A 22985-nucleotide genomic window follows, 5' to 3' on the forward strand; every position below is an offset into this window, starting at 1 on the left:
TTTTCTCTTTGACTTTTTCCAAAGGTTTCTGAGTTAAAATGCTTTTTTATTTATGAGTCGACACATATTCGTTTTTTTTGTTTTGTTTTTTTAGGATAAAGAAGAGCGCTACTTAATGCTGTTTCCCAATGTGTTAATTCTGTTGTCTGCCAGCCCACGAATGAGTGGCTTCATCTATCAGGTACATTTTCTAAATCTGCATAAACTGGTTTAGGTAACATAAAATAATATACAGTTACAATAACACTATAATTTTTCAATAATATATATATATTTGTTTCCTCAGGGTCGGCTGCTGCTCTCAGGGTCTACAGTGACTAAACATTTGGAGGATACGGAGACGGGTCATTATGCGTTTGAGATTGGAGGTTTGTTTTTTTCTGTGTGTGTTTGTTGGTTTTATATTATATAGCAGTGGCAAACTGTGTTGAGAATGTTGTAGCTGCCACGTTTGAGTTTGAATGGATTGCCGCTGTTTTACAGGAGGTACGATCGAGCGTGTGACAGTTTTCTGCAATAGTTCCCAGGACCTGCAGGAATGGCTGGAGCACCTGCATGTTTTTATCAAAGGTGGAAGTCCAGTAGGAACCATACTAAAAGTATGAACCTTTAGGCACACACTACCACATATATCTGCAATAAATAGAGCCGGCTCCCTTAATCCTAATGAGCTTGTATGTTTGAGCTTCTAACAGAGTGCATTAATGTTAACCATGATCGACGGTGTTGCTTCTATATGGCAGAATGTAGAAAGCAAACCCATGAGCATGGTAGGCACAGCATCTCATCCGAGCCACGCGCAGGGCTTTGGCACGTCCGCGGGCACTTGCTGCCCTCTGGAGCCACCCAAGGTCACCAAGCCATGGTCCCTGAGCTGCTTGAGACCCGCTCCCCCACTTAAACCATCTGCAGCCCTGGGCTATAAGGAGGTAAGAGGCTTTTGTATACCCATCTTTAATGTTGTTCGGAAAACAGTGAGTCAGATAAGAAGTGGTTGTGTGGGTGCGTAATGCACGTCTGTGACTCAGCTGAGTGGTCCTGAGACGAAGGTTGCACAGCCCCCCTACCCAAGCAGATATGGATTTGAGTGTTGATGTTAATTTTTTTTTACATGTGGAGACAGTAGCCAAACAACCACGACAGTTACTCTTACCATACAGTTTACCACAAGTTTCATACTGCTCCAAATATGAAAAAGCTGAGCAGGACAAATTTTTTCAAAGGTTGACATTTGTTGAAGCTGAAATAGATTTGCCAGGCCTGGTGCAGTAATTGATAGATCCCGGAGCCTGGCCTTGGTGTACCTATCTGATTTAGAGAAATGCACACACACACAGACAGAATATGTACTGTATAGTTATGTCAGATTTGAGGGCGCAGTAGAAATGTTCATCCCTCACTGTTCTCTTCATCTTGTTCCTTTGGACTCTTCCATTTATTTCTCATGCATTTTCTCATACGCTTTCTCTCTTCATTTCCTGCTTCTTTAGAGGATGTCTTATATCATGAAGGTAAGAGTAGACCAGTCAATTTGTGTGTCTTGTATGCCTGGCTAGCTCTGGTGTTGCAGCACAATTTAGCCATGCTTCATTGTTTTTTTTTTTTATTCTCTCTTTCTCTCTCTCTCTCTCTCTCTCTCTCTTTCTCTTTTTCTCTCTTTCGTTCCTATAAACCACTCATTTCCTGTTTGTTCGTTTGTCTTCTGTCCTCCCGCATCCTTTCGCTGATCAGTGTCCTGTGTGCAACATACTATAGACTGTTTTTTTAAGCATTTTCTTTTAAATACCATGGTTTTGCCTTTAACCCCTTTAATGTTGAAGGAATAAACTGGAAAATGTGTGTTTTCTTCAGGATTAGTTTAAGTTTGGTACCAAACAAATGTCTTGAAGGGTAAGAGGTGATTAATCGAATTGGATTTTCTGATTGATTTGGCTCCCATAAAAAGAAAGCATGCAGAATGACATATCCTGTAGTTTGTTGTTAATGAGAATGCTTGAGAGTCTTTGCTTGCTTTAGCTTAAGTTATATTTTTGTCACTTGCTTATAGCTAATGAGGTAATAATGAATAAATAAAGTGCTGCTCAGTGCTTTAAAAATGTAACTAAAATTTTCACTTTAAACAAGGACTGGAACAAGTCATGCTTCCATCAAGATCAAATCAAATTTGAAACCACAAATTATTAATTGTATTTTCCAAAACAACTGATGATCATAAAACCACACAAGTTTGCTGACTGTTATCTTTGATCTTATTTTTTAAAAAGTGATGCATACAGCATTGCATACTGTATGTTGGCAATTGATAGCAATTGTTCTTAGAGCATTTCTATATGAGATTTTCAAAGAAAATTGACATTCGAAGGAAGCATTGCTGTCAACCAGTTTGTCTGGAGTAGCAAAAAACTAACTATCCCAGCTTGTAGTGTTGAGCTGCATATTCAACACTCTTCGTCACCTGCAATTTTTATAAAGCCTGGTTCCTGGTGACACTACGAGAAAAAAAAAAAAAAAACATTCACGCTCTGTTGCTGCCACACCCGTCTTCGGCTGAGATAAAGACAGCAAAATTAGCCTTGCTCTCTGGATTAAAGAGATGTTACGGTCTCTGGCATATCTGGCTACATTGGCCAATCATGGACATTTTTGATCAAATAAATGTGAAAGTGGTGGATGGCGCTTTTCCTTAAGTATGTTACGCCACCGTGTTATAGGGTATAGAGATGACAGCTGCTGCTTTCATGAATTTCTTGATTCTGATCTGGTATATTTGTCATAGCATTGTGCAAAAATGTGACCTTTTTCAGTGTAGCTTGTTAGAATTAACAAATAAGTTCCACTTACCTTACTTACTCTACCAAAACAGAAATATATACAGTAGATTCATTGATAGTCATTTTTAATCCTTAACTGAGCACAGTTACTTTAATGTAAGAGCTCTAAAATTAGGTAGTGTCTACATGTTTACCTACTGTAGCTATAATGAATTCAGATATATTTTTTAACATTAATTACAGAGTTTGACTGCAAAATGAGAGATCTCCATTTTGGCAGGTTTAAAAAAAAAATAGATAAGAAAATCTAATTACTAAAAGTTTTACAATCTGTTAAAATATTTTCTGTTTCTATATATACATTTGCCTCACAAGGGTGTTAAAAGCTCACTATACAACAGTGTCAAAATGTTCATGAAGCTATTTGATTGGACAAGATGCATTACATGAGTGCTGATGTAGAGTACAGTAGCACTTGAACATTTAACACATATGGTTACATCAGTGTGAGTTTTGGATCATTTTGCAAAACTCTGCATGATAATAAGCAATTTAGTATCAATAATAGCATTGGTTGATTTATTATTATATGTATATTTTTTATTACAAAGTATGTTAAGGAGAAATGTTAAACAATACAAAAATGTATGCTGCCTGCTTCTATAGTACTAAAATAATGCCACATTATTTTGTGATGGCAGCTGATTATTACATGGTAATATAGTGGTTAGCACATAAATATGACTTTAATAAATATTGATGTGCATCATGGCTCCGAAATGTAGCCTATCCCAGGAGACCCAGGGCACAAGACCTATGGTACAGACTGGACGGGGTGCCAATCCATCACTCATATATACAGTACACACACTTACATGCTTATTTACACTCTACGGGTAGGTTGGGATCGCCAATTTGCCTAATATGCGCTTTTTTAAGACTGTGGTAGGAAACTGGAGTACTCGCAGGAAACCCACGCATGCAAACCCCGAGACAGTTTAATATATTTAACACAATAGTGTGAAAATGATCATGTACTGGATAAGTAGTCATGTTGAAACAGACATGTAATTTGCTTTCTAATTTATTTTACATGACAGTTGTGCTACTTGTCTATCTATCAGTTCACAAAAAATAGCAAATCATAATTTATACATAACCTTATTGTTTATAAGTGTTGTCCCCTCCATATAACCATTTGTGTAAATCGTATGCTCTTAATTTGTGTTTAATTTGCTTAATTCCTTTGCGTCCTCATGGCTACCTTGTCTCTCCAGGATACAAGCAAAAGCCCTAAACCCATCAAGAAGTTCCTGAACAAGAGAAAGACAGAGAGAAAACCATCAGACGATGAATATTTGCTCCGAAAAAGTAGGTTAAATGTGATGCTGGTAAATAAAGATTTATTGAATCAAAAAACAAAGCAAGAAGTGGAGAAGAGTCTCTCCTTGTGGTATAGATAAGCCCATTACAGCCCTGAATGTTCAAGTCTCAGATGTGGGTTGTGGTGCTGAAATTAACAGGTACCGCAGCTTTGGAGGAAGATGCCCAAATTCTGAAGGTGATTGAAGCGTACTGCACTGGAGCCAGCCTGCACCAAACCACAACAGGTATTTACTAGCTGACATGTAAGCATTTCTGAAAACGATTCTGATCCTACCACTTTGACACCATGTGCTCATGCCTACACAGCTGTGCGTAAGGACGGCGTCCCTCCAGTCCTGCTACCAGAGGAGGAGAAGATCATTGTCGAAGAGATGAAGAGCAATGGCCAAACAATCACAGAGGAGAAGTATGTGAAACTAGAGAATAAATTGCACTGAAACAGTCTTTGCATTTTGTCAGCCACCTGGTTTATTATAATTTAAAGTAATTTAAAGGACAGAAACAAGGTGGTGTATTTATTTTATAGGAAAATGTATAATAATAATAATATAATTAGGTGATGGGGATCACCAGCATTTATTTTTTATTTCTTCTACAGCACAACATTAATTAATGAATTAATAAATAATGGATGAGTTACCAATGATGTTATCCAAAAAAATGATGGTTATTTTAATTGTAATTCGTTTCCATAGTAACCATAATGCATTAGAACAAATGCCTGATTGAACAGCACTGTGCTATAAATAATTTTACACACGATTTTGTAGGATACGCAATAAACATTTATTTTATTTGTGTTTTTCTGTGTTCTACCTAATCAGGCCTTTTTACTGAGCTTTTAGTTAATTTATTTATTTGGCAAATGGTTTTATCGCAGCACTGTATAGCTGCAGTTGTAGATTAAAGGCCTCAAGCACATGACGACGAACTTACTGTTCATTCTTTCTCCTCCAGAAGCCTCGTCGATGCTGTCTACGCACTAAAAGACGAGGTCCACGAGTTAAAAAAGGTAACATTTCAATGCTGCTCATCCATTATGTTTAATATCCCTAAACTTGGCTTCGGCACTTTCTGATGACATTTTTTATTCTGGTATCAGGAAAACAGGTGGATGAAGCAGTGTCTGGAAGAAGAGCAGAAATCCCGCAAAGAGCTCGAGCGCCTGGTCAGGAAGTTGGCTAAACAGAAGAATGATTATGTGTGGGAAGATGGAGGCCATTAAGTAACATTCTAAATGTTCTCCCCTTCTGCGTGTGTGAGTGCGTGTGGCTGTGTGTGCGCGCGCGTATGAGAGAGAGTGGGTGGATGAGTTGCTAGTTTTGGGTTCACACCAAATGTTGCAATGCGAAAGCCTTCCTGCCTTGTAAAAATTTTTTTTTAACAATAACTTTCTTTGTGGATTTCTTGCTATGAGATCATTTTGCTTAACTTGGTTTCAGAAGAGGTTCATGCAGCATGTGCTTAGTTTCTGTGACTGGGACAATAAAAAGTGTTAGACACTTATGCAAAAGAACTACAACCTGATGTGAAAGTCTGCATCTCTGGAGTGATGTACTTGGCCACCCATTAAGAGATGAACCGATGCAGTATAATATAATAAGTGTAAACAAACAGCAGATTCTAGCTATCTGGAAATCTAGCCGTTATTTCCATGCATTTGGAAGGAGGGAAAGATTCAGTGTTTAGACTTGTGCTGGAAAATAAGGTTAAATTTTCAACCAGAAAACATGAGTGTGTGTTTGTGTGCCCGCCTGCCACTGTGTGCTTTCCTGATAAAGCTACTATTCAACAAGCATGAAAGTGAGTTCAAAGGCCATATGCCTTTATGTGTGAAACTACCATTATGGTGCGCTGGCAGACATTTCCACTTCTTTGTATGTCTTTATTTTAAATTATGTATGTTTATTTGATTGCTACACAAAACATTCGTGCTTGATATTAGGAGCTATAGTCATGTTATGTTGCACATGAACGACATGAGATGGTTTACTATTCATCTCGAATTTAATTTGACTGTTTGCTTGTTCTTGCCTACTTTCAATTTTAATTTTTATTTTTTAGCCTTTTGAATAATTTGCAAAGTAGCTGGTGCGTTATTACCAGTCATCAAAAAAAAATCCCTTAAACTTTGTTGCTGTCTGTTACAATTTGCAATATACTGTACAGTATTTCTTTACATCAGATCATTTTATTTTTGTTTCTCTTATTGTCGTTATGGTTAAAAGCCGTTTATAGCAAACGATGCAGCTATTCATAAAAAAATGACAATAATATTTCAATATTATTAAGGTATAATTTATAACAATGTATGTATATCATATATACTTAAAAGAGTATATAATAGCTAGTATAGCCAAAAATAACGATTTAAGCTTTCCTATTTAGAAATAATACAACAATTGATTATAACCTTCATACAGCATTGTGAGGTTGTAAAAATATATTTATTTTTGAATGCAGTAGTCCTGTATTGAGAACATGGTACTTGGGCATCATGAAGCACTCTTTCTGTGACCTTACACCTCAATTAACAGTCTGGTCTTACACACAGTTTGTAGGATTCTTTTTTTAATTATTAGTGAAGACGATTTCATTGTTCTTTTTTGTTTGTTTGTTTTTTATTTAAAAAAAAAGCTTTTACTTTCAGTCTCGACCTTTATTCATGTAGCTTCCGGGTAAAAAACAAATGACTTTCTTCTGTGATTTTTTAGCATTACAGGAAATGCTGTATTTGCAGATGAACTAGAAGTACATTATGCAGCTGTAATAAATTTAGTAGGTTTTCATTATTAAAGGCTGTTGCACTGCAGGATTATTATTATTATTATTATTATTATAACTAGAGCACCATGAATGTGAATTTCTAAATAAATAACCAAATTAAGATGTAATCTGTTAGTAATAATTTTTGTAACATGTTCAAAAAGCAAAACTGGTACCCTGTGGAAACATATTGTATGCTTTGCTGCAATTTTTTTTGTAAAGTAATCAGGCTTATGAATTATGAAATTGAAATGTATAATGCTTATAACACAAAGAGATGGGTGACATTTTAAAGGGAAAAAAATCATCAGAGTGTCAATAAGTTGTTCATACTTTATGAGCCACCCGAAGAGCGTAAGTGCTCAGTGGAACAGATTTCCTGAGTTTCTGGAACTGTAATGGTACGGTGAACAACATTCTTCCAAAAGATATTCCGTCTCGCTGATGAAGGTGGCGGAGAGCGCCTTGTGACCCGTAAAAGCGCGCTCATCAGGATAGAAATGTTTCATCATATGATGAAGGTGTTCAGTGAGAATAAGTGTCAAATTCATTTTCAGTGACACCAAACCTTTGTTAGGAAACCACCATAAGAGTTGCATTGTTTCCCTTTTATTTATCATCCATCTACGCCATTACCTTGAACATGAAACTGTTTGATGCAAAACTAGACACTGTGGTCAATGATATATATACAATGATATGTATACATAATAAGTTAGGGACGGTACAGTGGAATGTTAAAAAAAAAAAAAAAAGCCATAAAAACGGGAATTGATGTATTTGTGCAGTCCTACAAAAAAAAAAAGTATTCAATGCAATAAGACTGAAGACTGGTTTACTGTTATCTGTTATGCATTGACTAGCCTCAATTTGCACTGAGGTGTGTTCTCCGACTAGTCGACAGGATTTACCCCTACAGCCTATATGATCCTGTCTTTACAGTGCTGTGATCTTTTTTTTTCTTCTTCTCCTTTTTGAAATTTACTGGTACTACTCAGTAATCAAAGCTGTGCTCATCATTATGTGTGTATGTTATGCATAGCTCTAAAAAATTTTTTAAATCTCTCATCGTTGCTATAAATATTATTCACATTGCAACACAATGTGTTTAATTCTACCAGAAGTCACTTTCATGGCTTGAAATCATCCTATGTGCACAATTTAAACACCAGTCCAGCTTTTGTGGTTTGTCTCAATGCTGATGTGCATATTTTCTATAATCGATTATGTGCTGCTTCATAATTTGAAGGACTGATTGTGCGCAGTAAGTGTTCTGTTTGTTTGCGTTTTCACGGTACTATATTATCACATGATATTTTAAGATTTGTCAGTATTGTATGCTGTCACTGATGTCATGAATGTGTCTAGGATCAGAAAAATAACTGCCTGATATCTGCAGCACTTGCAGAAGATTTTTCTTGGATGTTCATCTAGTTATTCGTTTTTCCTTTAAATGTCCAACTCTGTAGACCATATGGGTTTCTATGCAAATATCATTGTTACATATATATTTGACATTTTTGTGCTTTTGTGGAATTTTTTTCCCCTTTCTGCTTTAATTTTTAAATGAACTGTTTTAATAAAAACGTAAGATGAATAATATTTCACGTTCTTTTTCGCAAACGTTTAGGGAAATGTGGTTTTAGTTCTTGAGAAACAGTCATGTCATTTACCTTCGGATTTACATAAGTATAACCTTTTACTCTGTTCATGCAAATTGTGACTGAAAGGAAAAGGTAAAATGAGCAAAGAACATGTGAGAGAATGGAATGAGTGTTGCTGCTTGAACGCTTCCTGTAACAGTAGAGAAATGTGTCCCAGAGCTTGGGTGTACATTCTGTCACTCACTCTTTCCATGGTGGGGAATGAAATCTAGTTGAATACATAGTATTAGTTTGTGGTATTCTGTTCAAATGGAGATAGGAAACTTGCATGATTATAAACGTTTGGTGGGTGTTCTGGCACCCAGTGGCATTAGAGTTCTGAAAATATAATAATCGCTCATTAAATCGTCATTTAATTCATATTCTTAATATCCAGAATGTTTTTTCCACTAAACATTGAAGTAAAACAGGAATCAATGGAGCAATTGCCTTTACATGATAAGGTCAGATCAGGGCTCATATTCAGTGGCGAAGCCATTTCACCATGCATCGTGCTGGAAAGTATAGGGGGAGGGGGAGCCTAGCATTTCTGTGGTTACACAGATATAAAACAAACAAAAAAAATTTATCTCACATAAGCCAATGCAGTTTTGATTTTATGTAGGTAAGCATGATTGCTGATTCTGTTCCATCACTAGTAGGAACTGTTTAGACTATAATACATGTGCTTTCCTTCATTTATCTCATAATAAATAAAACATTCTGAAAGTCAGAACACAAACAAAATTATGTGCTTGAATTGGATAATGGTGTTTTAATACAAAAATATAAATACATATTCTAAAAAAAAAGGAGCTTCCATTTAAACCCTACTTTCCATCTGTGGTATGTTTATGATGGAGTTTTATTGTGACACACAACTGGATTTAGCAAATAAAATAATTCTAATTCTACATAAGACTATATGTACGTATAACATTTTATCGTCAGTAAAGAACTTTTAGAAATAACCAAGCTTCTATTAAATGTAGTGTCACATTCTATTCTATTCTAGAACACCTGAATCACCATAACCTAAAATGACACATAAGGTGTGGAGTAGGAGTAGTCTATTCAAACTGGAATTTCCCTTTATAAATATAGATATGACGGTACATAACAGCAAACATTAATAAATTATTTTTGGTAGTACAGATTGAGAATATTACACTACGTTTATACCACTTTACATGTTTAAAATTATTGACTATTTCTTCGTATGAAAAGGAGTCACTAAGTGACACAGATTCTCCATTCTCCCTACGTTTCCAGCTGTGTCAGATTTTCTGAACTCGCCTTGTGGTGTAAGTTAAAGGAAGAAGCTTTTCTCGGCGGAAGTCGTAACCTCCTTTTCCGAATAGATAGAAAAATAGTCAATAAAGTGATAAAGTTATCAGTGCATGGTTATCCATGTATACCATGTAAAATGGTGTGGGATAAAGTGAATCATATCCACTTTATGTGTTGGTGGATCCTTTTAGTTCTTAGTCAGTCTGCACTTAATCCTGTAGCCTGTACAATCCAAAAGTGGTCGAGGCCAAGTTCACCAAGCCCATGTCAGTTACATTAACAAACAGCGTCTGATCCTTCTCAAGCCTAAACACCCCTGTCAGTGAGGCAGTGCACATATCTGGTATTGTGCTGCTCCGAGGCAAGCTGCAGTAGGAATCAAGAAGTTTACTCGGGGATTCACCAGGTGTCTTTTTCATCCATATGGTTTGCTTGAGTGTTGCTTTGCTGTGCGCTTTGGAAAAGGTGACATGAGATTGGATCAAATAGTATCCAGGGTAGTGAATTCTCAGTTCTCCTGATGTGCTAACACTGATCTTCTCCAGCACAGAGTGGTTACTGTCCCACAGCAGGGTATTGGACTTGTGCTTATCTGAGGAGAAAGCCATAACAGGATAGATTAAAAACAATACATCACATAGACAGGATCTAAAATTAGTATAAATACTTACCTTTAGGTATCAAAGGTAACATTCTTGCTTTAGGTATCGTGGAGGATCCAGTTTCAGTCAACAAAGCCACTATAACAAGAAAACAAGACAATTATCAGCTCAGACCCATCTTTAAATAAGATGTTCACATGTTTCTGCATTTTGCAGTAAAAGTAAGAAAAAAATGCATTGCAATAAAAAAAAACTACCGACCTTTTCCTTCAGCTTGAGAGATCTGTAAAAGGAATCAAATCATAGTTTATTTAACTTGCTGAGAGCAACACGAGGCACATTTCTATGAATAGAATGATAAAAAGCTTTCAAGGTTTGAAGGTCCAAATGAAGAATATTGCAAACCTTCTTGATGACAGTCCTGTAGTTTTCAACAATACTGTTGCAGTACTGTAGGTCCTTCAATTCTAGGTTGTTCTCAGCACACTGCTGTAGTTGTTTTAGTGTGCTTATCTTGTTATCATTTTGTCTGTCCTGCAGCTGCCATTAACACAGGAAAAGCTTCTTGTGAGCATGCTGTTGCATTCAGTTTTCAGTCAAAAAAAAAACCACAGTGCTTACAACCTACTGTTGCAAATGATAGTGTGCATGTATACAAAATATGTGAAAATTAGGATTAATATCAGAATTTTAAATTAGGTTTCTAGTTTTTTCAGTGTGGAGAGTTCAATCTTAAGGAAATTGTTGATTTTCAAACTGTTCATTCATTTCTATTTATGATTTTTTTTTTTTTAGAGTTGACTGACTAAAACCAATTGTAGACTATTAATAAAAATGCATTCATATTCAGGTCAAGATGTGGGGCATATTATATCATGTCTTTTCATATTCTTATTCTGTTCTAGTGATTCACAAGGTTGTAGTAATATTAATTTGTAGTAATTGAGAAAATATGTAGCACCTAAACAGCAGACAAAGCTTAGTTTTTTCCTAGAAATATGTGGGGGCTGTAGTTTAAGACAATGCATAACAATAGCTTAATGATTAAATCATTGTTAATGGTTTTGTTCCTTTGATGTTCAGCACACTTGTTTGCTCATCAACCACACGACCCAAAAAACCATGAACCAGTTTTTTGCTGTCAAATTTGAAAAATGTTCTTTAACAGTGTAACACCTGTATGATAAATACACCACTAATTAAATTTTAATATGAATTTAAATTAAATTAAATCATTTATAATCATGGTTTGCTTTAATCTATTACACAATGGGAGAAAAACGTATTATACAACTTAATTTTATCAGGATAATCTTACAAAACTAAGACTCTAAATTACTCAAATTAAATTACTCTAAAAAGACCTAATAAGACATTGTGATCTTACAGTTGATTACAGTTAAAAAAAGAAAAGCAGACGTTTTTCTTGAGATACAAGTTCTAATCTTTGAGCGTATGAGTGCCTACCGTGTTGAGTCTGTGGAACAGGTAGAGAAATCCTCCAAATGTCTGTATCATTAGTAGAAGCAGCAGCACTGACAAGAACTTGACTAATGGTGTGTTTGATGGCAGTGCTGGTCCTCCTCTGTGGCCTGGCCGTGGAGGTATCGGTGGAGGATTGAAGCTGCTGTGAAAGGTGTTGATCATGGTGGACATATTTGCAGGCAGCTGGATGCGCGACGTGAACACCAGATCCACCCATACAGGTCTGAAGAATGGCCTCCACCAGCACAACACTTCATTTGAGTGCTGCAACTTCCTGGAAGCTCTGAACTTTTCAGATAGTCAAGCACCATATCGCTCTCTCTCTTTCTCTTTTTTTATGTAAATGAAACTATGGTTTGTGTCAGTGTTTTTCTTTTTTTTTTTAATTCGTTTTGTTTTCCACCCATCAACTTTTACAATCATGCCTTTCTTTGTGTAGATTTTTTTTGAAACTTCAAGTTATTTTATTAATGACTTATTTAAAAGTCAAACTAAACAACAAAATGTGTTAATAAATGATATGCTCTATATTTACTTTGTACACTGGACCAATTAGAATCAACCACAAATGTTCTGTAATAGCATGTAGTGGAGGGACAGCTATTCATGGTAAACCAGGCCACACACAAACACATGACTTGCTCTTGTTATACCTTAGAAAGGCCCAGAGTTATATATATATATAATGTCTAGTATAGTGCTACTTTGAAAATCATCTTTTGTAACACAATAAAAACTGAGTCATTATTAGACCAGAACCCTAACTTGATCTCCAACTTCACAACAAAATCTGTGTTTTTGCAGCTGAATTGTTAAATGCTTTCTTATTTTCTTTCTTATTTATCCAAATGTCCAGGCAGATATTTGCTCATTTATATTCTTAAGTTTATACCTGCACTAGGTTTCAAATAGAGGAACATATAGAGGAGGTGGTCAATGCAAAATACTGATTTTTGTGAAATCATTATTATATTGCTAAAAGCTCTAATTTTGGGCATATCGGAACCTTATGCGAGAAGCAACCAGGATTACTCTCACACTAAATAGCATTCATGATGCTATCGACCTTCACACAAGCCCCTAAACCACAAACACATCAATCAATCTTTTCCAGGTCTCATCTCACCACATATCACATAATCGCAATTGTAGTTTGTAAGAAACTACTACTTTTTTTGCATTGATTCTGAACAGCTTCTTGTTGCTGAATTGCAGTTAAACAGTTGATTTCGAAACTTGATATCTAATAATCAACTTCACACATTTAAAACTGTGATCTTTGAACTCTTTCTTTGCTCATGTATCCAATTTCCAGCTGTTTTAGACACGTAAAAGCTTCTGCTATGGCCCTAATTCAGGTAAATACTAATTTCCATTGCTTATGTATTTTATATTAATTATACAGTGCACAATCATCTGTCTATTTTGAACAATTATAAGTCTATTTTATCTTGAAAATTCTACCTATAGTAATGGAAACAAATAAATTTAATGTGTGGTTATTTCAGATTTATGCTCCAGGGAAACAGCCATAACAGTAACCAAAAAGTTGGTGAGGATTTTATCATTAGTGAATTTTTTTTTTAATTCTTTTAAAATATTCGTTATGGCTGTCACTTTTTGAGAGAACATGTTGCTAGAAGAATAAGGTTTCTATTTATTTCAAGTAGTTCTAACAACAAAACAATGGTAAAACAAAAACAGTTGTTCTACAGTTTAAATGGAATTGCTACATATATATTATCTTTATGCCGGTTAACCTGTGAGGGGCATGGGAGGACTGGAGCACATCTCAGGGGACTAGGCGATGCCAGTCAATCATAGGGTACAAGCAAGCACACACACTCACACATACTACAGGCATATAGCCTATGGGAGGAAACCAGAGCACCCAGAGGAAACCCACCAAGCACAGGGAAAACATACATACCCCACTCAGACAGAACTGAAAGCAGGATTCAAACCCTTGACTCTGGAGGTGCGAGGCAGCAGCATTAACCACAATGCTACTTGATTTCAGGCAGTCCTTTTTGCTCATTTTAAAAAAGAAACCAATAGTTTTTGGGGTATGAGGTCAGGCTACAAAGCAAAAATAATCTAGGTAGTATTTATAGATCCAAATTAAGTCTAACATACCACAATGATGAAGCGGAAGATGATCTTTTGAGTCTTACAAGCACAAAGAAAATGCCTTTAAAGAGCCCATATACGTCAATCAAGCTAAGTAAATATTTAAGCATGAATTGCTTTATACCATATTTTTTCGGCTGTATTTTATTAAAAAAAAAAAAATCTTTTAAGTGTCACTGATAAGATAGTACACTCATCTTTCACTCACTAGGTGGCAATGTTGTAACAAAAAAAGGAAAAAGAAAAGAAAGTAATGACCACGGTTAGGCAGAAAGACATCATATACTCTCCTCCTTACTATTTAACTCCTGCCCATGAGATTTTCATGGTATCTAGACCAAAGCAGGATCCAACCTGTTTGAAAGGCAAATTTCCCAGAGTTAAGTAACACAAAGTATTGAACTACATGTACTCTTGTTTCAATTGCTTAGTAGGGATCAAAGTATATGCACTCAGTTTATCAAAATAAATTTACACAACTAATATGTTCTAATATTCTGTAGTACAGAATGATCAAGCATATTGTCTCCTAAGCGTGAAATAATTTTGTTTATTTAAAATTGTGTGTAAGCCGAATCCATAATTTTGATTGTTACAGCTTACAGCTCACAACAATCAACAATCCAGTAACTTAAAATATTATCAGAATATTTCATTTCAAATTAAACATACTAAGGAAGCCTTCGGAGGGCCTTCGGAGCTGTTGTGGGCCTTGCATGTGTTAACCAACAGGGGGATCCTGTGGGCTTATTGTGCACAAGACCACAGAGGGTTGCCCACAGAAAACCCTTGCAGAGCCCCAAAACAGCTTAGGGCCCTATATGAGCTGTCCCATTTAATACTTGAGAGGGATTCATGTGGGTTTGCCCTGCCCACAATAAGGCCATTCCAACCCACAGTGGGCCCACATGGGCATGTTTGCTAGGGTTGTGATACTTTTTGAGCATATTTGAAGGAGCATTTTATAAAACTGTTTCAGTGCTCCAAGTGGATCAGAATAATGACAATTTCTGTGCATATGTGGACAAAACATATTCACCCAAAACTCCTGTTTTTGGTCTTTTTTTCCCCCCACTTGGTTTGTGGAAACAAAGTGGTCTAAATCCTTGTCACATTTTGCTGAAGAGATAATAAATTTGAAGGGTTGCTGCACATAAATAACTTCAGTTTTCGTTCACAAAACAGAAAAACAACTCAAACAGCTTTGTCAGATAGCAACATGACAGAAACCAATGTAGCTTTAGCAGCTATAAGCTGTAGAGCTTATGTTGATAGACAGCAGTATTGTGTCAGTGACAGGAACAATAATTATTATAAACAATTATTGTATAATATTATTAATATATTTTTGTAATTTTCCATATGCAGTCCATATGTAGAGCCAGTAATTCAGCCTCTACAGCTCTATGCCATGAAGCATCCATGATATCCATGATACAGTATGTCAGTGATAGCATCCATATAAACTAACCAACGATGTTTGCTAAAATTTCCCTTTTTCTGTTAATGATAAGCGATACTCAGCCTATTGTGCTGTGATTTATTGAACTTTAGTACATTTATTTTTTTATCTATATTACAGTATAAAATAATAGGACTATCAAGGAGTAAAGATGTGTAAATTATAAATTAGGACCTAATCAAAACAAAGCAATTTCCTGCCAAAGTCATTAGCAGCAGCAATGCCTGAGACAGTGAAGAGAAATGAGCTTCCATTATTCAATTTATCATGTGTTTTACACTTTAAAGGTTTTGAAAGAAATAGCGTGAAAACTCATTATGCAAGTCAAAACCTGTGGACACAAGTACAGTTAAGCTATTAACTAGCTAGCCAGATCTTTCGATGTTTTATAGTATTGAAGCTCTTTATTAAACTGAAGATGTCACTATGATGTTTGGTAACGATTTGCTGTTTTGCTCAGAATAATGTATGAAGAGCATCTTAGCTATATTGAGCTATATAACTATTTAGCTAGAAATATGTATGAATTAACATCTGCTAATGAACCTAGCAACCTATTAAAACAGTAGCGGTATTTAGCTAAGTTTCAGGTTGTGTTCATTCCAGCATAGCTCACTTAGCTAGTTAACATAATTGTTCAAAATGCATTCCTTACTTATGGAATTTTCTGACCAGCTATGTCAAAAGAAATTAATTGTATTTAATTGTATTTAATTCTAGTTGCAATTGTAAAATCTAATTACTTAAATTGCCAGATGACTAATGTACTCATAATTCAGAAATATTCTTGATTACGTCTTCACTTAGTCAATTAAATTATTATTACAATAGCATATTGTAATAGCATGTTATCTAAAGGGATAAAATGAACAGTCATTATTTAAGGTACACATTATTGTGTTTATTTGCATTATGTACAGTGAATCAAAAAAATATCAGCAAACATTGTCCATATGTTACCTGTAATTTTAAACAGAAAGCATATACTTATACTTTATACACTTTTTGTCCCTAATCCATATGGATTTCAATTATTATTATGTTACACATTGTACAGCAGTTGCTCCAACTTAATTCATATATCTTTACTTTTTACACTTCATTTTTAATAGGGTTCACAAAGAAGCAAAATTGAGGCAGCTCAGAGATAAACAGAAGAATGAATATTTGAGGTTTTCCCTGTACGCAGTGAAACTCATTTTATGTTTTTCATCTCTTTCATTTTCATTATGTCCATATGATTAACAGCTTGTTAAAAGAGTGTGTACTTAAATAAGGACAACTACAAACATACATCCAGACTGTGATTTTTTTTTCAGACATCAATTTCACATATGCTTGATTTTTTTGTTTTGTTTTTTGGTCCATTTGTTTAATAACACATAGATTTACATGTCCATATCTGGCCGTGACAAGATATTATGCTTCCCAAGAACAAGTAATTGACAGGCTAATGACGCAAATATTTAAATATCACCTAGCTTTAGCAAAGCGATTGAAAGTCACTTGAAATGCTCTGTCTACAAGCAGAGGAACAACCAACCCCCATATGGCTTAAGGGAAGTTCTTTTAAAACTCACTGTGATGGACTACACGATGAGCTTGTTCCTGAACAGGTTTGTCTGCATGTAGTCAGGTGCAGTGGCTTTCGGGTAAAGCATTTCTAGTCTCTGAACCTTTATAACCACTAAAAACAGAGATAAGACTTCCTTGTTCTTGAGAATCAGGTTTTTTTTTTTTCATGCGTAAAGATGTCTGACAACCACCACAGTGCTAGTACCAATATAAATCCTTCTTCTCCATCATTGGGACACCTACAAAAGAAACAGGACAAATTACACACATGTAAAAAGCCACGTTTATGCCTAATGCAAATCCACCACAAAATACAAAACATGGTGTTCAAGTACATCTTTATCATATAATTTAAATCAGCTTTACTTTAATAACTAGGCTCACTCACTGGTCCCCTCAGAAGAGATTTGGATTTTTGTAAAGGTACATTGTGACAGTGCATATGGTTAAACATGCTTTGCAAATTAAACTGGATACAATTAAGTTGAATTATTTTCATAAAATTGGTTTACAGCTCAGCTACACTCAGTCACATGTGAAAAAGACTATAAGCAATGCATATGTAGATTTAAAATTATGGAGCTGACTGTAAATAGATAAATGGAGTTACAATCAAGGTCCTATATAAAATATCAGCATGCATGATTACATTTAATTATTCAGGACAATTACATTTATGATAAGTATTGTAAAACATACCTACTAAAGCTTGAAACATTATAATTATGATAAACAAGTCCTAATGTATCATTAAAATTTTACAGAAAGGAGTACAATAGATAAAATTGCAATACCAGAGTCAAGACTGTGATCTGGAGTCATCTGATCTCCAAATCCTGGATGCCGGACCCATCCTGGCATGAGCTCCTGTTTGGATGAGGCTAACATGACGGAGCCCAGGTCTGGTCGGTCATTGTGTAGCAGATTTAATAGGGAATTGTATTGATGATCTGCCACCACCAAACCCTCGGCAGACGCAGCAGAGGGAAACACCATGGGAGGCAACACCAGACTTGTGCCCTGCCGTGGACTATTGAGCCAAGCATTGGTGCTCTCCACAGGAGCATTAAGTGGCAGACGGGGCTTTGGCGGCATCTCTTCATGTCTGCCGAGCTCAATTCGTCCTGAAGAATCTGTGGCATCAAAGCACATGTGCGATTGCATGTCCCAGTTGCTTGTACTTGGCTGCTCTGCAACACATCCAAAAAAGAAATACTTAACTGTATGCATGTCAGTATGTACTAACTAATCTCTTATGTTTATAACATATTAAAATATTCTGAGATAAAGAAATTACCAGGTTTGACCAATTTGCAAGGTTTCTTGATTTTTGTGATGTTTCCCTTCGGTTTGGTGATATTTTCCAAGGCACGTGAGAAATGTGCATCTACCATGCTGTTAATATCTCCCTGGAAGTAGGTGAGAAGTAGACTTCCTGAATGCTCTTCTGCCTTGCCAGCCACTGGACTCCCTGGTTGGTGCTCCATTCCTGAGATTATAGAATTCATGTGTTATGTTACCCATTTGTCCAAAGTATGTGAATGTAACATACAAATATATACACTTATTTATTTAATCCCCTTTAAATAAAACAATAAATGTAAATACATTTTCTGGTTGCAACATATAACAGATGACATGGAGTCATATTTAAATGAAAACAGGGAAATCTCTAACATACTTTGTGAATTACAATAGTTTGAATAAGTAAAAGATAAAAGTGCAAGATAATTAAAATCATAAATGTTTATGCTTACTACTGTACATCTCCTACTTTTATATAATTTTTATATAAATTTTATATAATTTGCAAATATCACCTCGGGATCTCATTAACACTGTCATGCCCATAATATTCACACATAAATAATATTTAAAAAATTACAAAAACATCAAGTCTTTAAGTATTCACATTTTCTATTGTAAAATGTTTTTTTTTTTATTCAAAAATTGGCTAAATATATATTATAGGTGTCCATTTACTGTGTTTTTTTTTTTTTTACTAAATACACAAAAAAGTTTTATGAATTCAGTTAAAAGTGTGTTTATTAATATTTACCATGAGACATGCAATGGTTAATGTTCCTGCTTTTCCTGTGATGTGTTTCTATACTTACCTCCAGTATATATGTCTGCTACGTTCAAACTGAAAAGTAAACAGTGAGCTTGCTCAGAGTCTGCTGCTGAATTTCATGTAGACATCTGAAAAAAACTGTATAGAAAAAATAATCCTTTTCTTTGGTGAACAAATTTCGTTTTCCTTTACCTATTAGACAAGAGGTTCTACTTAAGTGTTAGCGTCTTTATTAATGATCCCCAGCACAGGTGTGTTCTTCCTGCAATTCTCACAGCATGAGCAGAATGTGCCTGAACTGGTCAAACCACACTGATACAGGAGGGGAAAACGTGCTTCTTAGAAAAGCCCAGTGACTTCGGCATGTCTATAACTCACCATGTTCTTATCATTTTATTTGACCTGTTTAGAATTTTCTTTCACACAAGTAAAATAGTAAGGAGTGGATTCACGTCTGCGTTTTTTACTGTTATGGAGATATCTGCTATGAGCTATGCCTTTTATAAAACAGCCATATTGTCATATTTGACTACTAGAACAATGCTGTTTATATTTTAAATTTCCTATTTAACTTAATCTAAAGTGGTTCCTTGAAATCCTATTCCAGCCTGACTTCATCATCACCACATAAAGGCTCTTTATGTGGTACTAGGCTCTTATCACACTAATAAGAGCCTAGTAACCTAAATCAATTGTGCTCAAAATGAGTTATCATGAATCAGAGCCAGAGTGGTTGTGATTTTTTTTCTATAACATGTCAATCACAATCTATCTCCATTAACGTAATGATTTTTATTACTGAGGTCATTGTTTATGAGCCTTGTCATTTAACTGGGTTGAAAGTCATTAAATTGGGTCTGGCTAAGTCAAAAACTAGGTAGGCCGATTAATAATGCTGACTTGGACCTACTGTCATCTCTGAGTGGAAAGTATACAAACTCATTCAAAAATTCATGAATAAAAACTCCACTAAACTGTGGCTCCACTAAATAGTCTAATTATGATAAAACACATTAAATTATTGGACCTGATATTTGAATAGGTGAATAGGATTACAGTACATCTAGAAAGCTTCAGTGTGTTAATGTCGAGATGTAGCAAAATTGTTCTTTTTTCTTGAAGAATAGAATGTGTTATTTTGTAAAAATGACTCATATAATGAGGTTGTGGTAAAATTAATTATCTAAATTAATTTACTTTAATTTACTTTTAATATTTGTCAATTGACATGTCCATAAGTAAATAGTTGGTGGGCTACATAAATATAAAGAGCATACACGATGAAGAGTTACATGCTAAATGTCAGATGGCCATAAAGACTTTAATGTATTTATAGCAAACAGATATAGAAAGGAATTATAAAAAAAAATGCCATAATCCCAAATGAGAATGGGTTTGCTTTAGAGTCTGGTTTTCCTAAAGGTTTATTTTTGTATTTACTCTGGGAGCTTTTCTGGGAGCGATCACATATATTTTATTTATTTATTTATTTATATTCAGTATTGTGCAAAAGTCTTAATCCACTGCTTTTTTGTTCTTTAAGCGACACAGTGACATATGAATCATTCGGCTATGACAGGGTCATGGACAGCTAAGGCTTATTGATGCACATGGGTGGCCTGTGTAGTCCGAGTTAAGTGAATACTGGCTCTGATAAAAAGGAGTCAAAACACACAATACATCACATTTTTGGTGGCAAAAGGGGACCTACTCAAAATTAGGTTGGTTGTTATGGCGCACTGGTGTATATTTAACGATGTGACAAGCAATAGATTAGTTAAGTATTTTTTTATGCATTTTACCACATTTCAAGAATATAAATGTAAAAAGGATAAGAAAGCAAGGTGTAATTTGTTACTGATTTGTGTAAATTATGGAGGTGGCTGTTACGTGGAATAGAGTTTCTATGCCATAGAAATAAAACTGAACAGGACTTCTACTGCTCTGGGGGAAGAACGTATCCACGGCAACAAAGTTCTGGCTGAGAAATACCTGCCTCTAACTTAATGAATGAATCAGTGAAAAATATATACAATAGTATATAGTGAGTAATATAAGATCCTCCATTTATAGCATGAAACCTATATCATGATCAGAATACAGTATAGTCATTTTTTCATTCAGAAATGTTTATAGATTATTAAAAGAATTGTTTTATCTAATAACAGGACAGAATAGATACAACAGGTCAAACAAAAAACAATTTGCCTATGAGGGTCGTTTAAAGTGTTGATATTTAAACATGTATTTATTTATATCTTTCTGGTATATTGTTACAAATCAATAGTCCTCATTAGAAATTTGCATTACAGATAATATATGCAGTGAACAAAAGTTATTTTTTTCTCTAGAAGATGGGCAGACCATGTGTTGTTTTGGTGGTTAACAATAAAATCAAAATGAAGGGCACCTAAAGTTTAGTTTATATTTTCAGGTATTTTCAGTGACTCATGCACTAGGAGAGTCGGGTCACCCCCTGAACCATTTGTGTTCCCTGGATAGGCAAAGAGGCACCAATTCGGCCTGCACTCGATCTTACATCTCCTCCATCTGTCAGGCTCTAAAGCCCAAGATTGCATCAATAGTGTTCTGCCAGAAGAGGGTGCCAAAAGGCAACCTTCAGTTTTATATGCATCAGACAGACTGAGGTGACAGGTCCCTATCTCCTAGTCCTATGTGCCAAAGGTCTTTACATTTTCAATTAAACAATACGTTTTAAGCAGGTATGTCTACCAGGGGAACTGATCACAACAACATCAGGGCTTCTGCAACTTTTGATGTAGCCCACATATGCGTTACTTTATCAGATTGTAACTTTGGTAAATTTGCATTTATACTTATAGTCCAGTCATACACACACTCTCCCTTAGCTATGCAATGAAAAGTATGAGGTATTAAATCAGTTGTGTCAAATAGAACTTTTATGTTCCTGTTGCAACAAAGCAACAAGGACACTAATTTTCTATCTTTGGATGGCAAAACACTATGTACACCAGTCACCAGATATCAGTACATTAACACAACCACCAGGTGAACTAAACAACACCACTCACTCAACTTGTTAAATTGACTCATTAAATCGCTGAAAAAGTCCATGCTAGCCAAAGAATCAAAATGATAAAAAGATAGAAAAAGAGCAAAACATTCACAGCCCAACACAGCATCACAGCATCACAGCCCACCACGAATGGGTGCCGGCAGGTAAATAGCAAAAGCCTGCCAATCCAGCCTCCAAATTTCCCAATACCCAATGTGATCAAGCACCCATGGGATGTGCTCAATAAGCAAGTCTGATCCAAAACATTCTGCCAATGTCCTGGTGTCACACACCGCAGTGCCTTCCTAGAGGCCCCACAGAGCTGCACCTGAGATGCTAGAGCCCCTGGTTGCACAAGGGGAACCCAAAATCTAGGTAGGTTTAATCGTAATGATTTAAATTTTAGGGCTGATTAGTTATCTGCTGTTATTATATAGTCAGGTACATAAATTTTGGAACAAACGGTTCTTTTTTATTATTTGTTTATTTATTTGTTGCTGTTTAGCCTCTGTACAAGACCACATTGAATTTGAAATGCACTCAAGAAGGTAGCAAAGTCAAGACTTTCAGCTTTAATTCAAAGGTTTCGACAAAAGTGTGGCATTAACAATTCAGGAATTACAGCCATTAACATCATTTTGGGGGCTCATAAATTATGGCACAAACCAACATAATTACCAACCTAAAAATGACCTTAAATACTTGAATAAATATCCTTTGCAATCAATGACTCCTTAAAGACTGGAATCTATCTACATGACCAA

The 22985-nt window shown here is 35.4% G+C and overlaps 3 protein-coding genes across 4 annotated transcripts in view; 1 reads left to right on the forward strand and 2 right to left on the reverse strand.

The window, feature by feature from the left end:
- Positions 1-6773, forward strand: part of arhgef6 (Rac/Cdc42 guanine nucleotide exchange factor (GEF) 6) — a 34127-nt gene extending 27354 nt beyond the window's left edge. The window contains exons 13-22 of one of the 2 annotated variants that reach the window (XM_053505350.1): positions 95-181; positions 287-368; positions 484-599; positions 744-929; positions 1491-1511; positions 4049-4142; positions 4295-4381; positions 4464-4563; positions 5115-5169; positions 5260-6773. In XM_053505350.1, coding sequence (XP_053361325.1) covers positions 95-181; positions 287-368; positions 484-599; positions 744-929; positions 1491-1511; positions 4049-4142; positions 4295-4381; positions 4464-4563; positions 5115-5169; positions 5260-5382 — 951 coding nt within the window. In that variant the 3' untranslated portion in view covers positions 5383-6773. The remainder of the gene's footprint in view (positions 1-94; positions 182-286; positions 369-483; positions 600-743; positions 930-1490; positions 1512-4048; positions 4143-4294; positions 4382-4463; positions 4564-5114; positions 5170-5259) is intronic. The other variant, XM_053505351.1, reaches the window with a different exon arrangement.
- A 2548-nt stretch (positions 6774-9321) lies between these two features.
- On the reverse strand, positions 9322-12221 carry cd40lg (CD40 ligand). Its single transcript, XM_053505352.1, has 5 exons — positions 11926-12221; positions 10864-10998; positions 10720-10741; positions 10528-10596; positions 9322-10448 (listed from the first exon to the last, which is right to left on the reverse strand). Exons 1-5 carry the CDS (start codon positions 12112-12114, stop codon positions 10066-10068), a joined length of 798 nt encoding a protein of 265 aa, XP_053361327.1. The 5' UTR covers positions 12115-12221; the 3' UTR covers positions 9322-10065.
- Positions 12222-16433: 4212 nt separating this feature from the next.
- Positions 16434-19441, reverse strand: vgll1 (vestigial like family member 1). Its single transcript, XM_053506351.1, has 4 exons — positions 19228-19441; positions 18408-18599; positions 17905-18300; positions 16434-17349 (listed from the first exon to the last, which is right to left on the reverse strand). Exons 2-4 carry the CDS (start codon positions 18595-18597, stop codon positions 17309-17311), a joined length of 627 nt encoding a protein of 208 aa, XP_053362326.1. The 5' UTR covers positions 18598-18599; positions 19228-19441; the 3' UTR covers positions 16434-17308.
- Between the last annotated feature and the right edge of the window lie 3544 nt (positions 19442-22985).

The sequence above is a fragment of the Clarias gariepinus genome, chromosome 10 (assembly GCF_024256425.1).
Source record: "Clarias gariepinus isolate MV-2021 ecotype Netherlands chromosome 10, CGAR_prim_01v2, whole genome shotgun sequence".
Lineage (NCBI taxonomy): Eukaryota > Metazoa > Chordata > Actinopteri > Siluriformes > Clariidae > Clarias > Clarias gariepinus.

Excerpts from the sequence above, each read along its gene's own strand:
- cd40lg (XM_053505352.1), bottom strand. The coding sequence starts at position 12,114 with ATGTCCACCATGATCAACACCTTTCACAGCAGCTTCAATCCTCCACCG. Across the intron at positions 10,999-11,925 it reads TGTTCCACAGACTCAACACG|CTGCAGGACAGACAAAATGA; the intron begins GTAGGCACTCAT and ends TGTTAATGGCAG. Across the intron at positions 10,449-10,527 it reads GTTACCTTTGATACCTAAAG|ATAAGCACAAGTCCAATACC; the intron begins GTAAGTATTTAT and ends CTTTCTCCTCAG.
- vgll1 (XM_053506351.1), bottom strand. The coding sequence starts at position 18,597 with ATGGAGCACCAACCAGGGAGTCCAGTGGCTGGCAAGGCAGAAGAGCAT. Across the intron at positions 18,301-18,407 it reads TTGCAAATTGGTCAAACCTG|AGCAGCCAAGTACAAGCAAC; the intron begins GTAATTTCTTTA and ends GATGTGTTGCAG. Across the intron at positions 17,350-17,904 it reads AGATCACAGTCTTGACTCTG|GTGTCCCAATGATGGAGAAG; the intron begins GTATTGCAATTT and ends TTTCTTTTGTAG.